The 20,570-nt window shown below is 38.1% G+C and overlaps 2 protein-coding genes across 2 annotated transcripts; both read left to right on the forward strand.

Annotated features, from left to right (window-relative positions):
- The first annotated feature begins 1,156 nt into the window (after positions 1 to 1,156).
- Positions 1,157 to 4,582, forward strand: LOC140135732 (uncharacterized). Its single transcript, XM_072157336.1, has 2 exons — positions 1,157 to 1,389; positions 3,163 to 4,582. The coding sequence occupies exon 2, from the start codon at positions 3,168 to 3,170 to the stop codon at positions 4,230 to 4,232; it is 1,065 nt and encodes a 354-aa protein (XP_072013437.1). The 5' UTR covers positions 1,157 to 1,389; positions 3,163 to 3,167; the 3' UTR covers positions 4,233 to 4,582.
- Positions 4,583 to 9,971: 5,389 nt separating this feature from the next.
- On the forward strand, positions 9,972 to 12,721 carry LOC140171358 (uncharacterized). The gene is made up of 2 exons (XM_072194603.1): positions 9,972 to 10,152; positions 11,325 to 12,721. Exons 1-2 carry the CDS (start codon positions 9,972 to 9,974, stop codon positions 12,596 to 12,598), a joined length of 1,455 nt encoding a protein of 484 aa, XP_072050704.1. The 3' UTR covers positions 12,599 to 12,721.
- The last annotated feature ends 7,849 nt before the right edge of the window (positions 12,722 to 20,570 follow it).

The following is a 20,570-nucleotide window of genomic DNA, read 5'->3' on the forward strand; positions in this document are numbered from 1 at the left end:
GTGGTGATAGGTTATTATCAAAGACAGAGATAAAAAGATTTTATCGCGTCTGATGTCACTGTCAATTATGATCCTTGATTGGTTTACACAGGTTTCGAAGAAAATGAATAGCAGCAAATGGCGAAAAAATTACGTACTTTTACAAAGCAAAAAGCAGCTTTTCTAGGCATTGTTGACCCCGGGTTGTTGACATGGTGCCTTCGTGAAAGAAAGTTTCCTACTACAAAGACCTAACTTTTGAGATGGTTTGCATGTTTGAAGGTGCAAAATTAACAATAAGATGCCCGGTAATACCGCCGCGTTCAGCAAGTCATCATCACGACACTTCTAAACAAACCGTGTTCGAGTTTGATTGACAGATGACGTCAGACGCGATAAAATCTTTGTATCTCTGTCTAATAGTATAGTCAAATCACACCCAGGACGATATGCATGAGGTGTCACTGGAGTTGGAACAGATAATAAAGCATTATTCAGACTTCTTATTGTACGTAAAATATTGTATGTAACATATTTGTTTAATCTATTGCCATTCTATTTCCAGTAATGTTTTTAAGTTCTAACGAATGTTTGATGACGTAAATCGATAATATATTTCTGCTAGATAGTATATGTAACATATTATCGATTTTTCGTCATCAAACATTCGTTAGAACTTAAGCATTACTGGAAATAGAATGGCAATAGATTAAATAACGTAGATATGTTACATACAATAGTGTACGTACAATACTCGGAGTCTGTGGAGCGCTTTACAATAAGCATGCAATTATGTTCCCACTAGAGTAGTTTTTCCAAAACCCGAATACACTGTCAAACCAAATTGATATTGTAACATTATTAATTTGATAATCAGACGTACTCACAAACCAAGAAAACGAAATACTGGGTTTTTTTAATGTTAGGCCTGACGCTTCTCTCTGGATAGTATACTAATAGCAACAGAGCCCGAAAGTAGTGCTACTCAAGATGTGGTTATCGTGTTGAACAAGCGGAAGAATGACAAATCCTGGAAATAGTAGATAAGACTACTATTTCCATAAACAAATCAAGCCTTTTGGCTATTACTAATTACATTCTTCCGCTTCAAGACTTCCACTCCATTGACCGTTTCCTCAATAGCGTATTGACTCTAGATACTTTCACAACTAATAACTCGATGCTTTGACGTGAACATTGACGAAACGCACGAACGCAGTCTTCAGAACAAGAACACTGTCTTTTATTCAGTCGAAGTGGGCTTGTATTATTTGCTGTATCTTGTAAAATAAAAGCATCCCGTTCTTAGTCTCGGGTTCTTCTGTCCACGAGATTCATAAATTTGCTGCTACACAGCCCCCGGGACACAGCCAGTGTGGATATCATCATCAGCGCACGGAGCTTTATATGGTGAGTTTGTGTACACTACAAAAACTATGTTTATTGTTTTAATTGAAGGGTATGAACGTTTGGACAGTATTTATTGTGGGACACGAGAGCACATCAGATGACATATCGAATTGCATTCTGAATACGAAGAATGTCCTTCTGATATCAAATAATTTTGATTTTTGAAATTCGCAATGTAATACACATTTTATGGCAAATCATTAAAAATTGATATTTTTGATATTTAACAGTACTCGAAGTAAACTTTATAAATCTCATGATTTATACTTAAAGTGTATGTAGTTGGGATGAAAAGCCGACGATCAATTGAAAATTTTGACCTTTCGTATTGAAGATATGGATTTTTATCCCAAAACACCAAAACAAATTAGGTCTTTTTGGGGAAAAAATCCATATCTTCAATATAAAAGGTCAAAATTTTCAATTGATCGTCGGCTTTTTCTCCCAGCTACATACACATACACGCAGCACGTGGAACGTACGTTTTTACGTACGTTTATAAGAGGGCGCACCACCAAATCACTCCACGATTTATGTACCAGTGGTTAAAATAGTCCACCGCTTATTTGAGCTTGTTGCGGCTTTATTTTCAAAACGTATGGTCAAAATTTGCCCATTTTCAGCTCATTTGCTTCCGACAAGTGTCTACATGACAAAATATGAGAAAAAGTCCCAATGTTTTATTTCAGAGATGGAGTTTTGGCGCGAATTTGGACAATGTCCGGTTTCAAAAATTGAGTGATTTTTTAGGGTTAAATTTGCACGTTTTTTCTTTGCGGCCAAATAGCAAAAAAAAGTAGATAGTCACCAATATATTCTGTTAAAAGAATAATATTCTACACGTGATAAGCTTTAATTTGATACCAAACTTTTTATCCATATTACGTTTTTGCAGTGACAAAACGCCATCCAAACGTGCGTATTTCCCTGTGTAATCCAATGGCGCAATCATTGGTGGTGCGCTCTCTAATACGGTGTTAAATATTGCTAGTCTCGGTTCCAAACTGGATTGTGCTCATTCGTCACGAAGGAGAACGAGTCAGCTGGAATAAAGACTATAATATTTGATCTAATCTAATCTAGGTCGATAGAGGGCATAGTGATTGAAAAAATAACAGTAAGCTGAGTCTCTGCCTAATTCAAACAGGCCGCTTTTGATTTTGACTAAAATGTTGACCTACATGCTGATTAAACTTAATTGTTTTTTTGTGCTCCCAAATATTATAGTTGCCCAAAAACATATATTTTGGTAGATTAAAGATCATTGCATCCATACATTATGACTTTACTTTCAAAATGAGACTCTTTCGTCCTGAAAATTCGGCGCGTTGCATGGACTTAGACATGAGGTAAAATCAGCATATTTCAACGTAGCATCTGCGTTTTATTCTACGTTGGAATCCAAAATGGGAAATCGCAATGTCATTTTTTGTACGCAAATAATCATACACATTTCAATGGGCAATCTCTGCGTATGAATATTGTGTTTAAATTTAGTCCATTTTTAACACATCGCTATACTTTAATTATAATGATGTGTTACAAACAAAAAGGATCATAATAATAATTAGACTTTCCTTCGTATGTTCATTATCTTTGACTGGATAGGACGTGCCCCCCCCCCCGTTTCCGCCGCATATGGTGATGATATAATGTACACCTATTCTATCCTTTTTTGCCTTGCGTCAAGCAAAATAATTCGAGATTTTCGTCCCTAGGTAAACACGTTCAAATCATTATCGTAACATTTATTTTCCCGATATTCTTTTGCAGACACTATGATTATTGGACTTCATATGCATGGAATAACACAAACCCGAGAGAAACCACATAGATGTAGATACTGCAACAAATCATTCGGGAAAATGGCACACAAGAAAGAACATGAAATGATTCATACGGGAGATAAACCTCATCGATGTAGCTATTGCAATAAATCATTCAGTCAAATGGGAAATAAGAAAGAACATGAAATGGTTCATACAGGAGAGAAACCTCATCAATGTAGTTATTGCAAGAAATCATTCAGTCGATTACAAGACATGAAGACACATGAAATGATTCATACAGGAGAGAAACCTTATCAATGTAACTATTGCAGAAAGTCATTCAGCCAATTGGTACATAAGAAGGAACATGAAATGATCCATACAGGAGAGAAACCTCATCAATGTAGCTATTGCAACAAATCATTCAGGCAATTGGGACAAAAGAGACACCATGAACAGATTCATAAGGGAGAAAAACCTCATCAATGTAGATACTGCATCAAGTCATTTAGCCAATCGGGACATAAGAAAGTACACGAAATGATTCATACAGGAGAGAAACCTCATAAATGTAGCTACTGCGGTAAATGTTTCATCACAAAAGGTGACACTGAATTACACGAAATGACTCATACAGGAGAGAAACCTCATAAATGTAGCTACTGCAAGAAATCATTCAGCCGATTGGCACACAAGAAAGGACATGAAATGATTCATACGGGAGAGAAACCCCATAAATGTAGCTACTGCAATAAATCTTTCATCACAAAACGCGAAAAGAAGATACATGAAATGATACATACAGGAGATAAACCTCATGAATGTAGCTATTGCAAGAAATCATTCAGTTTACTGGCCTACAAAAAACAACATGAAATGATTCATACAGGAGAGAAACCTCATCAATGTAGCTATTGCGGTAAGTCATTCAGCCAACTGGGACACAAGAAAGAACACGAAATGATTCATACAGGAGAGAAACTGTATAAATGTAGCTATTGCGGTAAGTCATTCAGTCTTTTGGGAAACAAGAAAAAGCATGAAATGATTCATACGGGTGAGAAACCGCATTAATGTAGCTATTGAAACAAGTCATTCAGTTATCACTATCAGCACTTATGTGCGCCAGTCGCTCTACGTGATCTGGGGAAATACAAAATTGTACAGTGACTAAGTATTATTATTTCTCTGTAGGCCTACTCCAGAGAACAGAATAACCAACATGCCATGTTATTACCATGTGATATTTCCTTTATACCGAATAATTATACTGTGACCATGGTGACTGTAATAATATTTCTGTAATCTATACTCCAGAAAATAGAATAACCAACATGCCATGTTATCACCATGCGACATTTCCAATATTGGATGAAAATTCGTATAAACTCAATAATTAATAATGTAAGTTGTTTTGGTAGTTTAGTTGATTATAGTACGTTCATGAAAGTTTTTAAATTTCATTCATATAAATGGTTGTTAATCATCAGCATATTGTATTTATAAAGTTGTCATTTTATTATAAGTGATGTCTATAGGCCTAAATATAGACTTAATCCACCAGTCCTTCAACTGCTACGCACGAACATCGGGTTGTTCCGCCATTTTGATTGTTTCGAGATCGGGACCGAGGGATTCAGACTAGCCTAAAGAGAGCGCACCACCATTTATAAGGTTATAGAAACGTATAAAAAACGTATTATGTGACCCGTTCCGACAAAACCAATAACAAGTCGCATTTTTGACATTTCATGATTTGAATAAAAATGTAAGCACGGGACAATAATAAGCTTTAAAATGATACCACAAATATATACATAGCATCAATACTTTTCAAGATATGGATAATTTTGTAAATGATAACTTGATAGTTTTCCTAAATTGATATTTCGAGTAATGCGCTAATTAGTTCCCTGCTTTACACAAGATTGAATAGGGATTATCATATAGCTGCTGAATTCATGCTACCTGCAGTAGATAGCTCTTGAATTCATGCTATCTGCAGTAGATAGCTGTTGAATTCATGCTATCTGCAGTAGATAGCTGTTGAATTCATGCTATCTGCAGTAGATAGCTGTTAAATTCATGCTATCTGCAGTAGATAGCTGTTGAATTAATGCTATCTGCAGTAGATAGCTGTTGAATTCATGCAAGGTTTGATTTACCTTGAAAAACGTGCATAGCAGTTTTTAGCGAAAATATTATTAAGGTCATGTTCTTATAATATTAGCATATGTTTACATTGTAAAATATTGCTATACAAGCTGATATTTGTGTAGCAGGTTGTCCAAAATGGAGAGCATTTTGCTCTACGACAAAAGTTAAATCGAACCCAGAATTCATGGTATATCTGCAGTAGATAGCTGTTGAATTCATGCTATCTGCAGTAGATAGCTGTTGAATTCATGCTATCTGCGGTAGATAGGCTAGCTGTTGAATCCATGCTATCTGCAGTAGATAGCTGTTGAATTCATGCTATCTGCAGTAGATAGCTGTTGAATTCATGCTAGATGCAGTAGATAGCTGTTGAATCCATGCTAGATGCAGTAGATAGCGGTTGAATTTATGCTATCTGCAGTAGATAGCTCTTGAATTCATGCTATCTGCAGTAGATAGCTGTTGAATTCATGCTATCCGCAGTAGATAGCTGTTGAATTCATGCTATCTGCAGTAGATAGCTGTTGAATTCATGCTATCTGCAGTAGATAGCTGTTGAATTCATGCTATCTGCAGTAGATAGCTGTTGAATTCATGCTATCTGCAGTAGATAGCTGTTGAATCCATGCTATCTGCAGTAGATAGCTGTTGAATTCATACTATCTGCAGTAGATAGCTGTTGAAATCATGCTATCTGCAGTAGATAGCTCTTGAATTCATGCTATCTGCAGTAGATAGCTGTTGAATTCACGCTATCTGCAGTAGATAGCTGTTGAATTCATGCTATCTGCAGTAGATAGCTGTTGAATTCACGCTATCTGCAGTCGATAGCTGTAACATTCATATTATCTGCAGTAGATAGCTGTTGAATCCACGTTGACGTCGTGCTATCTTCAGTAGATAGCTGTTACATTATGCACAAGATAGCTCTTGAATTTATGCTATCTGCAGTAGATAGCTGTTGAATTTATGCTATCTGCAGTAGATAGCTGTTGAAATCATACTATCTGCAGTAGATAGCTGTTGAAATCATACTATCTGCAGTAGATAGCTGTTGAAATCATGCTATCTGCAGTAGATAGCTGTTGAATTCATGCTCTCAACAGTTGATAGCTGTTGAATTCATGCTCTCAACAGTAGATAGCTCTTGAATTCACGCTATCTGCAGTCGATAGCTGTTAAATTCATGCTATATGCAGTAGATAGCTGTTGAATTCATACTATCTGCAGTAGATAGCTGTTGAAATCATGCTATCTGCAGTAGATAGCTGTTGAATCCATGCTATCTGCAGTAGATAGCTGTTGAATTCATACTATCTGCAGTAGATAGCTGTTGAATTCATGCTATCTGCAGTAGATAGCTGTTGAATTCATGCTATCTGCAGTAGATAGCTGTTGAATTCATGCTCTCTGCGGTAGATAGCTGTTGAATTCATGCTATCTGCAGTAGATATATAGCTGTTAAATTCATGCTATCTGCAGTAGATAGCTGTTGCATTCATGCTATCTGCAGTAGATAGCTGTTGAATTAATGCTATCTGCAGTAGATAGCTGTTGAATTCATGTTATCTGCAGTAGATAGCTGTTGAATTCAGGCTATCTGCAGTAGATAGCTGTTGAATTCATGCTATCTGCAGTAGATAGCTGTTAAATTCATGCTATCTGCAGTAGATAGCTGCTGAATTCATGATATATGCAGTAGATAGCTGTTGAATTCATGCTATCTGCAGTAGATAACTCTTGAATTCATGCTATCTGCAGATAGCTGTTAGATTCATGCTATCTGCAGTAGATAGCTGTTGAATTGATGCTATCTGCTGCAGTAGATAGCTGTTGAATTCATGCTATCTGCAGTAGATAGCTGTTAAATTGATGCTATCTGCAGTAGATAGCTGTTGAATTCATGCTATCTGCTCAAGATAGCTCTTGAATTCATGCTGTCTGCAGTAGTTTAGTTTAGCTGTTAAATTCATGCTATCTGCAGTAGATAGCTGTTGAATTCATGCTCTCTGCGGTAGATAGCTGTTGAATTCATGCTCTCTGCGGTAGATAGCTGTTGAATTCATGCTATCTGCAGTAGATAGCTGTTAAATTCATGCTATCTGCAGTAGATAGCTGTTGAATTCATGCTATCTGCAGTAGATAGCTGTTGAGTTCATGCTATCTGCAGTAGATAGCTGTTAAATCCATGCTATCTGCAGTAGATAGCTGCTGAATTCATGCTATCTGCAGTAGATAGTTGTTGAATTCATGTTATCTGCAGTAGATAGCGGTTGAATTCATGCTATATGCAGAATATAGCTGTTAAATAGATAGCCTACTCTCTAAATCTTCCTTTGAGCCGTATGAGTGACCACTCCTTTTAGAGTGAAATTCACTCTTCAAAAAGAGTAAACAAATTCACTCACAAAATTTGTCATGCTGCATATTTGTCATTCATTAATTTGTCATTTTACAAAGTAGGTCCCCCATTCAGTAATCCGTCATTACAAAATGAATAATTATAAGTCGTGAAAATATTTGCAATGATGAAAATTAATTTGAAATGCTATAAATTGTTTCCTCGGCATCCCAAGCACATTTCAACAGTTTCATATCGTCGGCAGAGTGCTACACTATTGTAAGTGCAGTAGAATGTAATAGGTGCCTTTTGTAAAACACCAATTGTTTGCAGCACAATCCCCTCATCATGCTCATTGTAAAGTGTTTATGTTCTGTACATGTATACTTTCCTGATGGCCACTTAGCTAGCCCCAAGATATCACCTTTACATGTAGTTAGGTGTCTTTTCTAGTGTTATTGGTTTAAAAGTAGGCCTAAGTACATTTATTGAAATGTTGCAAATGGCAGCCATTGCATTATACTGCACTTACGATAGTGTTGCACTTTGCCGACGATATGCAATGACGAATTTTTTAATTTGCCAAATTAGACCACTCATTTGACGAAATCTTTTTACGTAAGGGGCTGTTCGGAAGGGGGGGTCAAGAAAATCAATTAAAGAGTTTCCAAAACAAGAAACAAACGGAAATATTATCTTTGCTTGGCTATATCTCAAAATCAATATCCGAGTTCCGACGTATTTGAGAACAATTCAAAGGCCTATGTCTAAGGGAGCGATCGTTATTTATGGCAGGGGGGGGGAATGGGTAAATTTAGGGGGGAACGCGAAATTTTTTGTGGTCTTGAGGGGGAACCTGAAATTTTAGTTGAACCAGGAGGGGGATTGTTAAATTTTAAATGGAGAAAATTGGGAAAACAAGGGGAACGCGAAAATTTTGAGCGGACTCGAGGGGGGAACGCGAAATTTTTGTCGACATTTTTGCCAAAACACCCATTCCCCCCCTGCCGTAAATAACAATCGGTCCCTAATTGAGCAACGTTACGGCAAGATTCATTTAAAAAGTCGTGCGCACCATTGGTGCGCACTAATGAGCACGGATCACCGAGCATTGGCACAGATACAGTGCGCAGCGTCATTGCGCTAAAAGCGCGTAAATGCATAGACGCACAGTACGTGTACGCAATTCTCACGGACTTTTGGCGCTTTTATCGAACACAAAACAACGTGATCCCATCGCCGGTGCATAATCGGACGTAATCTTGCATGCATGAGGCGGGCAAAATTAGATTCTAAAACAATGGTAAGTTGTAATATTTACTGAAATTCTAGGATGGGATCCATACACCATTAAAGAAAGATGTAGAACGTGTTCAACACAGAGCAGCATGGGTTGATTTAAAGATATAATGGGAAGGGCGATCTTTTCTTTTATAGGCCCTACCATCCGAGTTATATAAGGTTAAAATTACGATTTTACCAAATTAAACTTTCACAACAAGGTTAAACATGTTCTTAGCTATACAACATACCTTTTATTTCGTCGAACAAGCTTTATTTTGTTCCAAAATCCACGTTTTTATCGCAATTTTTGCCGTAAAAAGAGCTGAATACTAAACCGGTGATACAAACTCCAAAACTTTCGCGTAGCACGAGCGCTTGATGTACGCTCGTTTTGACGGTGATTTACGCTCGCGTATCAAGCATTTTTAAGCGCGTTTGACAGTATTTTACTGCATGACGCAATTTTGTATTTATTCAAGATGATTTCTCTAAAAACACGATGTATTTTTCTTTTAAAAAATCCCTCATTTCACACATTCTTTGCCTCTCATCTGATCATCTTTTTATGTGACGGAAGTGATGCTGATTGTATGAAGGTATGTTTTTTGCTTTTCCGATCATTTTTAAATTGTTGTTCTTTGAGACAAAAACTTCTTTGCAGAATAGCTGTTTTCACATGTTTTCAAAAAGTTGTTTTAACCTTCATACATACATACATACATACATACAAAAGTTATTTATGACGCAATTCGCCGCAAGGCAACATTGCGTTTACCTTCTACGCTTTATAGTAGGCGCTTTAAGACCCTTTGATCAAATAGCCCACACCCGCCGACACCTCCAGTACAAACTCTTCCAGGAGTTTTTAGGAGGTTAACACATTCAAGCTCCGAGAATGCAATAGCAAACATAGCGACCTTCAACAACGAGATTTCGTCCATTTTAGGCACACGTTCCAGCGTATAAACGTCGCAAAGTAGACCTACAGAATTATTGTTTTTCTCCTTCTTCCATAGCCTCTTTCTAAATGGATGCGAAAATTCCCGAGGAGTCTCAGGAAGACACAATCTTTTGCACTCAAGCCGAAAAACAACGAAGATTTACGAAAAGTCTCGACACTTGATGCCGCTAGTTCAAGCCTGATTGACTTTGGAAACTCACGTGACGTCATCAGTCCTTCAGAAGAAGATCTTTTGGAACTGCTTCATAAAAGTAGGTCGCGAAACCAATATGGTGCACATTAATTGAAAGAGAATACATCTATTTCAGACTCTTACCAAAAGAAAGAGTATTTACACACTCCAAAAAATAGTGGATGTCAATCCAAAAAGAGTGACATTTTCATTCTTCAAGGAGCCATAAAGGTCCACTTCCAAAAAGAGTGTCCCGTTATTATCGTATACTTCAAAGAATGGACATTTCACTCTTGGAGTGAAATGTACTCTTTTAGAGTGCATTTTACTCTTTTGGAGTGAACATTTCATTCTTTTAGAGTGATGTTCACTCTTTTTGGAGTTCATAATGCTCACTCTTTTAGTTTACTCTTTTAAGAGTTGTCTCATATAATGTGGTTATCGATGCCAAAAAAAAAAGTGGCAAAATTCGCGCATATTGTGATAAAATTTATTTGATAGAGACGGTTGACCAATAAAAGTATAAAGACATATTCTGGATGGGAACCAAGGTGATTAACCGATTGGATAAGTTGGAAGACTGAAATGGTTGTTATAGGTCTAAAAATGATACGAGACCTAACGTTTACCATTAACTAATGTTAACAATAATCCAAAATTGTTAATCTAATATATAGTGTCCACCATGCTTTTTGATTTGATTTGATTTGATTTATTGACAACCGTGGATAACCAAACCCTCTATTGACGCTTGTTTTCATTGGGGGGCCCATTTTGATCTCCAGGACGGGTTGGGAACAGCCAGGGGTTAACACTATAATAGCCTACTCTTTTTGAAATTGGCTGCTAGAGACATGTACATGTGTGGCTTTCTGTACACAGGACCGACGGCTTAACGTCCCCTCCGAAGGACGCGGGGTACTTTCATGATCATTTACCCAATTCTAAATGAACCATGGGGGAGAGCAGAAGTCTGAATTTAATCTATATAGGTTGCCAATTAATTTCAGACATTTTTCCCCAAGTCAATATCCCAGCAAATCTCAACCGCCGGGAATTAAACCCGGACCTCATGCACTAAAGGCAAGTAGGCCTATCCTAACTATTTGGCCACGCTCTCCCCTTAATTCTGAATTTAATTTGTATCATGCACATTGCACAATTTTCTATAAAATATTGACATCTCCTGCTGTAATAAAGCCAGGAGACGCAGATAAAACTGATTGTAACATTTCACTCATTCCTTTCCAGATTACATTTATCGCCGTACATCACGTGATGGCACGGTCAATCTGGTGGACCTACCAGACGAGATCCTCCTGCGCATCGTCAGCTTTGTCAACCCGCTGGGCGAGACTTTCGTGAATCTGAAGCACACCTGTCGTCGCCTGCGTGCCATCACTGACGACGTCTCCCTCTATCCTCACCGTCATCTCCGCATACCTCCCTACGCTCTGTTCTCGTTCAACACCCTTCAGGTGATATTGGACGTCTCCAGGAATACATTGTCGTCTCTGGATGTATCGGATTGTGAAGACGTGAATGACTACAACTTGTTTAGATTGGTGTCCAATATCGGCAATTTAGTGAAACTGAACATCAGCGGGTGTAAGCAACTCACCAACGCCGCTCTCAGAGTAATCGGGAACCACACTACCGCTCTACAGTGGATCGATTTCAGCAGATGCCCGCTGATAACCTGCGCTGGTGTGCAGCAGCTTTTTCAATGTCTCGGAAGAACCTTGCAGCATGTTAACATGAGCAACTGTCTCGGGATTCGCAAGGATCCGCACAAGCTAACGGCGATTAGCCGGTACTTTGCGTCGCTTCGACATCTCTCTGTAGGCTGGTCGCGCGATCTGGTGAAGCTTAATCCGCTATTGGATATGGATTTGGATCGCTTGACCAGAGGCTGCACAGACCTGACCTACTTAGACATTAGTTATAGCCATTCCACCAATACAAGCATGGCAACAATCACATCAAACTGCCCAAATCTAGAGACACTCTTAGCCAAGCAGTGTTTTGTACAAGATAATGGGTTGAAGTCGATCGGGCAAGGGTTGCCACGTCTGAAGCGGCTCGATCTTACCGATTGCTGGTATGTCACCGATAAAGGTCTTGAATCGATCGCCTTCGGTTGTACACAACTAGAAATCGTCGTCCTGACGAGGTGTTATGAAATCCGCGGCAACGGCGTGGTAGTCCTGGCGAGCCATTGCAAGAAGATGACCTCGCTTATCCTTCGGCAGTGCTTCCGGGTCGACGACCAGGCTTTGCAATACGTGGGCCTTAGCAATCCAAAATTGCGATATCTAGACGTGAGTTTCAACATGAACATCACCATGGACACTGTAAGACTGATCAGACGAAGAAGGCCCCTGGTTCGACTCGTGACGGAAGGATGTCCGGGAGTGTCTTTCTTCGGGTCCAAATCTAGGTTTCGGTTTTATCAAGTTGACTTGAACAAGAATCTGTCACCTACACCCAGTGGGGTTTTCAAATTCAGGGAAACTGCTGTTTAGAATGAATAACTTGTTATCTCAGGATATGTTAGGAACCAAAACAAAGGATCGATGAAGTCCTAAACGTAATTATTTTTCATCTCATGGCAAGTCAGTGAAGTCAACGGGTTGTCGCCCGGCTATGCGGAGTCGTTAAACTTTGTGCGTGTACAAATAAAAACGCACAATGATTTCACTACTGACTCGCTGGCCAAGTTGGCAAATATCAAAATGAACTAGGACAACAAAATTAATACAGCACATTTTTTTTTGACCTTTTTGAATAATTTGTTTTGTTGGCGAGTCTAGAGACTTTAACTCGGCCACCGGCACCATCATGCCCCTTTAACCTCGTCTGAAAATTGGTATCTCTGGTTTTTATGATTCATTGTCCCGTGTATAGATTACTTTCCGTTTAAAAAGAAAATAAACATGAAATGCCTACGGGAGGCGTTTTTGTGACGTTTGGCCCCGTACTAATAGGCCTAGTATAACCTAACTCACTATGTAAATACCATACAGAATTCCCAAGAACAATGTAGAAGTAAATAACCACATTGTCAAAAACAATGAGGGAGGTTTCAGACCTACCCAATACAAGAACAGATAGGCCTACATCGTATAAGAATCGTGTAAAATACGGTTTTTAGCTTGTGTTTTAAAAATTGCTTGAATGTGGAATTATTCCAAATTAGATCGAACCAAAAGATTAGGATAATTATATTCAGCTTTGTTTCATCTGGCAAACAAAGTTTTTTTTTCAATTATAAAAAATAAATAGTTCTGTACATATCTCTGGAAACGGGAGTAAATACTGTATTAATGAAATAAAGAGTAATGAATGTAATATGAGGTGTTTTATTAATTAATAATTTGTACAGGATAATTACAAGCAATTGAATATAAACACGATAAATAGCAAGAAACTTTTAATAATGAATGAGATTTTAATAATTATTATATTATTGCGTGTGTTGTATAAATTATTTAATAACCAGCTGGAATAGCTTGGAAAAATAAACTTACACATGCAGCTGGAATATGATGTTGTAATATTATTATTTTTTTTTTTTTTTTTTGGGGGATGCGCAAATTGTGATTTCTTCCTCAGGAGCAAGGCTGTAGGCTCAAGATTTCCTCAATCCCCGGGGCCTCAATCATTCCAGAAATACTATAGCTTTATTCTGCACTTCGAAACATAGCATATTATTTAGAGAAACTCTAAAGCCTTCGAAGAACGGGCTTTATTGAGGAAAATTATATAGTTTGATAGACTTGTTAACAACGTCATGGTAAAATTGTGTTTTGTGATTGTCACCACTCTTCAGTCCAGGTCGTCCTTTCCTCATTGGCACTTCTGATTTCTTAGTATTGATACACTGAATTCAAGTTCCTTTATATGACTTTTTCCATAACATGTTGCTTCTGTACAAATTTCCTCAGATATATGTACTATTTCCACCTACCTTCACCCAACTCGTTTTTCCTATTAAATTAAATACATTGAATACCTACTCTACTCTCAAATTTGCATTGTTACCCATATATCCTAACACCAACATCTTCCTCTTTTCCTCACAATTTTGCACAACCAGTGTCTTGAGATTTCCTCTCTTCCATTCAGTAGCTTCACTGCCTCACATCCCGCACATTAACTTGTCATCTGTGCTGAGATATGTTTCCCTCATTGTCATCTTCTACCTCACTCCTCGGCCGCCTCCTTTTCTTCTTTCCTCTTTTTCTTCTTCCTCTATTCTTTTTTTTTCTTCTCCCTTCCACTTTTTTTCCTCTTTTTTTTTTCTTCTCAAGGCATCATTTCCTCAATTTTGACTGTCATTTCCTAGGAGCGGTGCTCCCCGGCTCCCGCACAATTTGCACCCCTGTGGGGGGGGGGTCACTTCTCCCGAAAATTTGGCTTGCCCCTCAGACCCTCACACCAAAATCCTGTCTACGAGGACAGGCTTGATAAGGTCGGATTTACCTTTTGGGGGGCTCTGGGCCAGACCAAAATTTGGAGGCCCTCAACGCACCGTGAGGAAGGCATGTGCACTCAAATGGCCATTTTTTTAAATTTTACTTAGACATTTGCGCGTGAAGCGCGCGGAAAAATTTGAATTTTAGAATATTTTGGCCTAAAATGAAGCTCAATTTTGCTATATAGCCCAATTTTGGCCCAAAACATGGTGTATTGGGGCTAAAATGGAAGATGCACACTGCACAGGGCAATTTTGGGGGGCCCCTAAATTTTGGGGCCCTGGGCCTGGGCCCATCTGGCCCTATGGTGAATCTGGCCCTAACTTTAATTAGATTGGATTTTAATTGGATTGCTGGCCGGGAGCACTCACATAAATGGTCTGTACGCATGTGTGACCAAAAAAAAAACAAGGAAAAGGGGTGCTAAATCAGATATTTTAAGGGATGGGGTATGAACGTTTGGACAGTATTTATTGTGGGACATTGGAGCACATCAGACATCGAAGTTGCATTCTGAATACGAAGAATCCTTCTGATATCAAATAATTTTGATTTTTTGAAATTCGAAATGTAATACACATTTTATGGCAAATGATTAAAAATTGATATTTTTGATATTTAACAGTACTCGAAGTAAACTTTATAAATCTGATGATTTCATGATTTATACTTAAAGTGTATACATGTAGGTGGGATGAAAAGCCGACAATCAATTGAAAATTTTGACCTTTCGTATTGAAGATATGGAGTTTTTCCCAAAACACCAAAAAAAATTAGGTCTTTTTGGAAAAAAAAAATCCATATCTTCAATATGAGAGGTCAAAATTTTCAATTGATCGTCGGCTTTTCCTCCCAGCTACATACACTTTAAAAATATATCATTAGATTTATCAAATTTACTTCGAGGACTGTTATATATCAAAAATGTGAAAAATATCCACTTTTAATAATTTGTCATAATAAAATTTGTATATTATATCGTGAATTTCAAAAAATGGAAATTATTTGATATCAGAAAGACATTCTTCGTATTCAGAATGCAATTCGATATGTCTGATGTGCTCTCATGTCCCACAAAAAATACGGGAAAAAATACCGAAAAAATACTGTCGAAACGCTAAAACGCTCATTCCAGATCCCTTAAAATGAATCAAGAATAGGGAATGTCACAAACAAGTATTTTATTCAGTCCATGACATAATGTACATGTAGTAGCAAGCATTTGCGCATGGAATTGATCGCAGCGCGAAATTCAAACTCAATTACCCAATATACCCAGCCAGTTTCGACTGATTTTGTCTATTATTATGTTCTCAGAATCTTCCTTCCTATACTTTGTACAGAGTTGAAGAGTCCAATATAATCAACACTTGGACTCAAAACTTGGACTGTGTTGGATAGGCTCGCTTTTTCCCCTAAAATGTTGTTTTCTACAATTTTTTGACCAAAACTCACTTTTGACCAAAACTCATTTTTGACTTGCTCATTTTTGAACAAAATCACATTTTTGACCAAAAATCACATATTTGACCAAAAATCACAATTTTGACCAAAAATCTAATTTTGACCGAAAATCATGTTTTTGACCAAGAAAAGATTCTGAAAACATAATAATGATAAAATTGGATGGTTTTTTCAACCAATACAAAATTTATTGGTCTCGCTATGACTTTAAAAATATTTGACTCGACTTCGTCTCGTCCAATATTTTAAAACTCATAGCTCAACCAATAAATTTGTGTATTGGGTTCAAACCATCCAATTTTATATTAGAGTCACTCGGTAGCCGTGACCAGCAAGTTTTAAAAAAAAAGACTGATAAAGAAGACTAATAACAGATGCTCCCGCGAGACTATATTTACACGTAACATTAAAACACTATTGTTCGATGTTATTTTTCGCTGGGTACAAAATGTATAACCATGCTAAATGTTATTTACAGTCCCAGGTGTAATATCGTGACAACTCATTAATTCCAAAAGGGCCACCAATCCTACAGTCAATCATTGTTCGTAATAAACAAATATTTTTGCTTCCATTTCACGCGGTATTTCATAGCGAAAATTAGTTGCAAATCATACTGATCCAGAATTTTTGGACACTGCTATACAGGTCTACCTGGTTATCACCTTCACACTACTTTTTCAGATTCACTTCCAAATATACCCAAGCAGTTTCCTGGATACCCTACATACAAATTCTGAGCCCCATTCGCCAAAAAATCAAGTTTTTCACAATTCTTTTGTTCTTATCGGACGACGCATCCATTTATATAATAAATGCTGTATTTCGACACAGTAATTTACAGCAGAGGTCCGTGGCCTAATGGTTAGTGCGCTTGACTCCAGATACGCTATCCCGAGTTCGAAACCCGGTAACCAACTGATTTTTTTTCCAATGTTTTATTACACAATTTATTCTCCTTAATCAAGGATAACAGATCAGGTATTATAGGTATGCAATACGACGTTACTCATTGTTATTCTCATTTAAATATATTTTGTCCTACCACGGGCAAATTCGCATGATAATAGGACAATGATGATTGTGATATGTATGAATGGTTGTTGAATCGATTAAAGGGGCATTTCGTGATCCACAGCCTCACCCCCCCACTTTTCCCAAAAAAGTTGAGATTTTTACACCACTGGATACCTCTGGCTACATAATGTTTATACCAAATATTTCTTGCAAATTAATTCGTTTAGCAAAAATATCGCCAAATTTGAATTTCGTTCTGGTGCACCAGAACGAAATTACAACTCATTGTCTATGGAGCAGTGTAATACACATGATCATGCATAACTCGCAAACGCAAAATCGGAATCAACTGAAATTTTGGAAATAAGCTTTTTTAGTGGATATCTACTGAAAAATGTCATAAAAAGAGGATGCTAGGATCACGAAATCCTCCTTTAAGAAACCTGACTCTCTGTCATCTTCAGCTATCGTAGAACATGACAATTGTCATACCGTCCCGGTAGGTTGATTACAAACACTCTGTAGGTGTGGAAAATTGTTCCGCTAGTATGGAAGGCCAGCAGGAAAAAAAATATCCAAATAACATTTATCAAGCATATATAGTACGGAAGCGTCTATGTGACACAACTTGACAAGATAATTATCTTGCCATGTCGACTTATTATCAGCATTATGTCAACATGACGATATAAAATATCTCGCCAAGACAACTGAACAAACAAGTCAACATGGCAAGATAAATTATCATGCTAAGTCTACATACCAAAAATGGATGTCGTCTTCCCGAAATATATTATTATGCCAAGTCAATTTAGCAACAAATTAATGTCTACATAGCAGGATATTTTGTCACGTCCAGTTGACTTAACAAACAATATAAGTCAACATGGTAAGATAAATTATCATACCAAGGAATAGTAATTTTTGACACCGTATAATTTAAATTATTGAAAAGCATCCTCGGGATGTAGAGGAGGGGGCGGCCCGAAATTAAAGGGAAAATTAAATCTCAAAAGACCGCCGACAACCACCGCTCAATAGGGATATCCAACTAGAATGCCCCGCAGGGCTACAAAGAACCACAAACCGCGAAATTTGGATATCCAGCTAGATTGCCCCGCAGGACTCAGGAACCACAAATCTTGAAATATGGATATCCTGCAAATTAAAACCACAAACCGCGAAAAACCGCCAACAACTGCCGCTTAATAGAAATATTCAACTATATTGCCCCGCAGGGCTACAAAGAACCACAAACCGCGAAATTTGGATATCAACTAGATTGCAAGGGCTATAAAGAACCATAAACCGCGAAATATGGATGTCCAACAAGTTTTAAGTATAAATTAGCCCAGATAGAGGGCAAAGCTTGAAGGATTAGGGAAATTATAACCACGAACCGCGAAAGTTGCCTTAACAAACAATATAAGTCAACATGGTAAGATAAGTTATCATACCAAGTAATAGTAATTATTGACACCGTATAATTTAAATTATTGAAAAGCATCCTCGGGATGTAGAGGAGAGGGCGGCCCGAAATTAAAGGGAAAATCAAATCTCAAAAGACCACCGACAACCGCCGCTCAATAGGGATATCCAACTAGAAAGAACCACAAACCGCGAAACTTGGATATCTAGCTAGATTGCCCCGCAGGACTCAGGAACCACAAATCTTGAAAATTAAAACCACAAACCGCCAACTGCCAACAACTGCCGCTCAATAGAAATATCCAACTAGATTGCCCCGCAGGGCTATAAAGAACCACACACCGCGAAATATGGATGTCCAACAAGTTTTAACTATAAATTAGCCCTCAATAGAGAGCAAGGCTTGAAGGATAAGGAAAATTATAACCACGAACCGCGAAAGACCTCCAACAACCACCTCAATAGAGATATCCAACTATATTGCCCCGCAGGGCTACAAAGAACCACACACCGCGAAATACGGATATCCAACAAGCTTAAACAATAAATTAGCCCCGATAGAGGACATGGCTTGAAGAATAAAGGAATACCACGAGCCGAGAAAGACCGCCAACAACCGCCGCTCAATAGATATATCCAACTAGATTGCCTGCAGCAGGGCCGTAGCAAGCAGGGCGGCCAGGGATGCCATGGCCGCCCCACTTTTGAGAAATTTGTTATGTTTTTCTTTATATCTTTATTTCAATATTGGCGTATATTTGTATTTTGACCGCCCCACATTTGTGATGGCCGCCCCACATTTTTCAACCTTGCTGTGGCCCTGGCCTGCAGGGCTACAAAGAACCACAAACGGCGAAATTTGGATATCCAACTAGATTGCCCCAGTGCTACAAAGAACCACATACATATAGCTACATATACTCGTATTTTTTATTGTCATAAATCAAGGATAATATTATTCAAACTTCTAATTTTCGCTTTATTCGTCTTATGGAGTACTTCGTAAGGGACCGATCGTTATTTACGACAGGGGGGGGAATGGGTGTTTTGGCAAAAAATATCGACAAAAATTTCGCGTTCCCCCTCGCGTCCGTCCATAAAAAAATTCACGTTCCCCTTGTTTTCCCAATTTTCTCCATTTAAAATTTAACAATCCCCTCCTGGTTCAACTAAAAATTTCAGGTTCCCCCCTCAAGACCACAAAAAAAATTCGTGTTCCCCCCTAAATTTACCCATTCCCCCCTGCCATAAATAACGATCGCTCCCTAACCGGATGACTTTTCAAGCTTGGAGCTACTCGGCTTCATTCATAAAAAGAAAAGAAATCTACCAAAAAAACGTTGACAACGTAAAGAAAGCAGCAAGTTTAAAAAGCCCCACCTCGGCTCACTTTTTGAAACTTGGTCCCATTTGTAAAAGATACTGATTTAAACTTTGTCATAATTATCAACTTAAAACATTACCAGAAGTGTTATGTATCTTTAATGTGCCGATGCGATATTAAAGTTGTTAGCATTCTGGAACGATCAGAAAGGTTATTATGTTGTTCTTGGCCAATAGGCCTATCCTATATGTTTTGTTTTATAATAATTATTTCATGATCAAAACGAATAACAAGTAGGTATGTTAATGGCAATGATGCTATTGTTTAAACGTTAAAAACACCGATTTGCTGTTGATATTCAAAATGGGACCAAGTTTCAAAAAGTGAGCCGAGGTGGGGGCTTTTTAAACTTGCTGCTTTCTTTACGTTGTCAACGTTTTTTTGGCAGATCAGAATTTACGGGCAATGCTTACAGAACCTCATTAATATTCATGACCTGCTGTACGTGGTGCCAGGCGGCTGACACTGAAAAATTTGCATGGAAAAATGACCCGTCTCCTCCGCAGCCAATTTGGTTCCGCTCCATCGAAATCAAGCCGGTCACGGAGGAGACTACCCTCCTTTGTGTTTGTTCATTTGTGTATGGAGAGCCCTTTTTGGAGTCCGGAATGACTTAGGCTACGCTCTCAGCTAGAGTCCGACGCTGCATTTTGCTAGAAATACCTTTTCTGTGAAATCGCTATAGAGCCAACCGGGAGCACGTATTCGTTTTGAAAATATAGCATT

Source organism: Amphiura filiformis, chromosome 2 (assembly GCF_039555335.1).
Source record: "Amphiura filiformis chromosome 2, Afil_fr2py, whole genome shotgun sequence".
NCBI lineage: Eukaryota > Metazoa > Echinodermata > Ophiuroidea > Amphilepidida > Amphiuridae > Amphiura > Amphiura filiformis.

Coding starts and splice junctions, on each gene's coding strand:
- LOC140171358 (XM_072194603.1), top strand. CDS start 9,972: ATGCGAAAATTCCCGAGGAGTCTCAGGAAGACACAATCTTTTGCACTC. Junction 10,153..11,324: donor TTTGGAACTGCTTCATAAAA/GTAGGTCGCGAA, acceptor ATTCCTTTCCAG/ATTACATTTATCGCCGTACA.
- LOC140135732 (XM_072157336.1), top strand. CDS start 3,168: ATGATTATTGGACTTCATATGCATGGAATAACACAAACCCGAGAGAAA.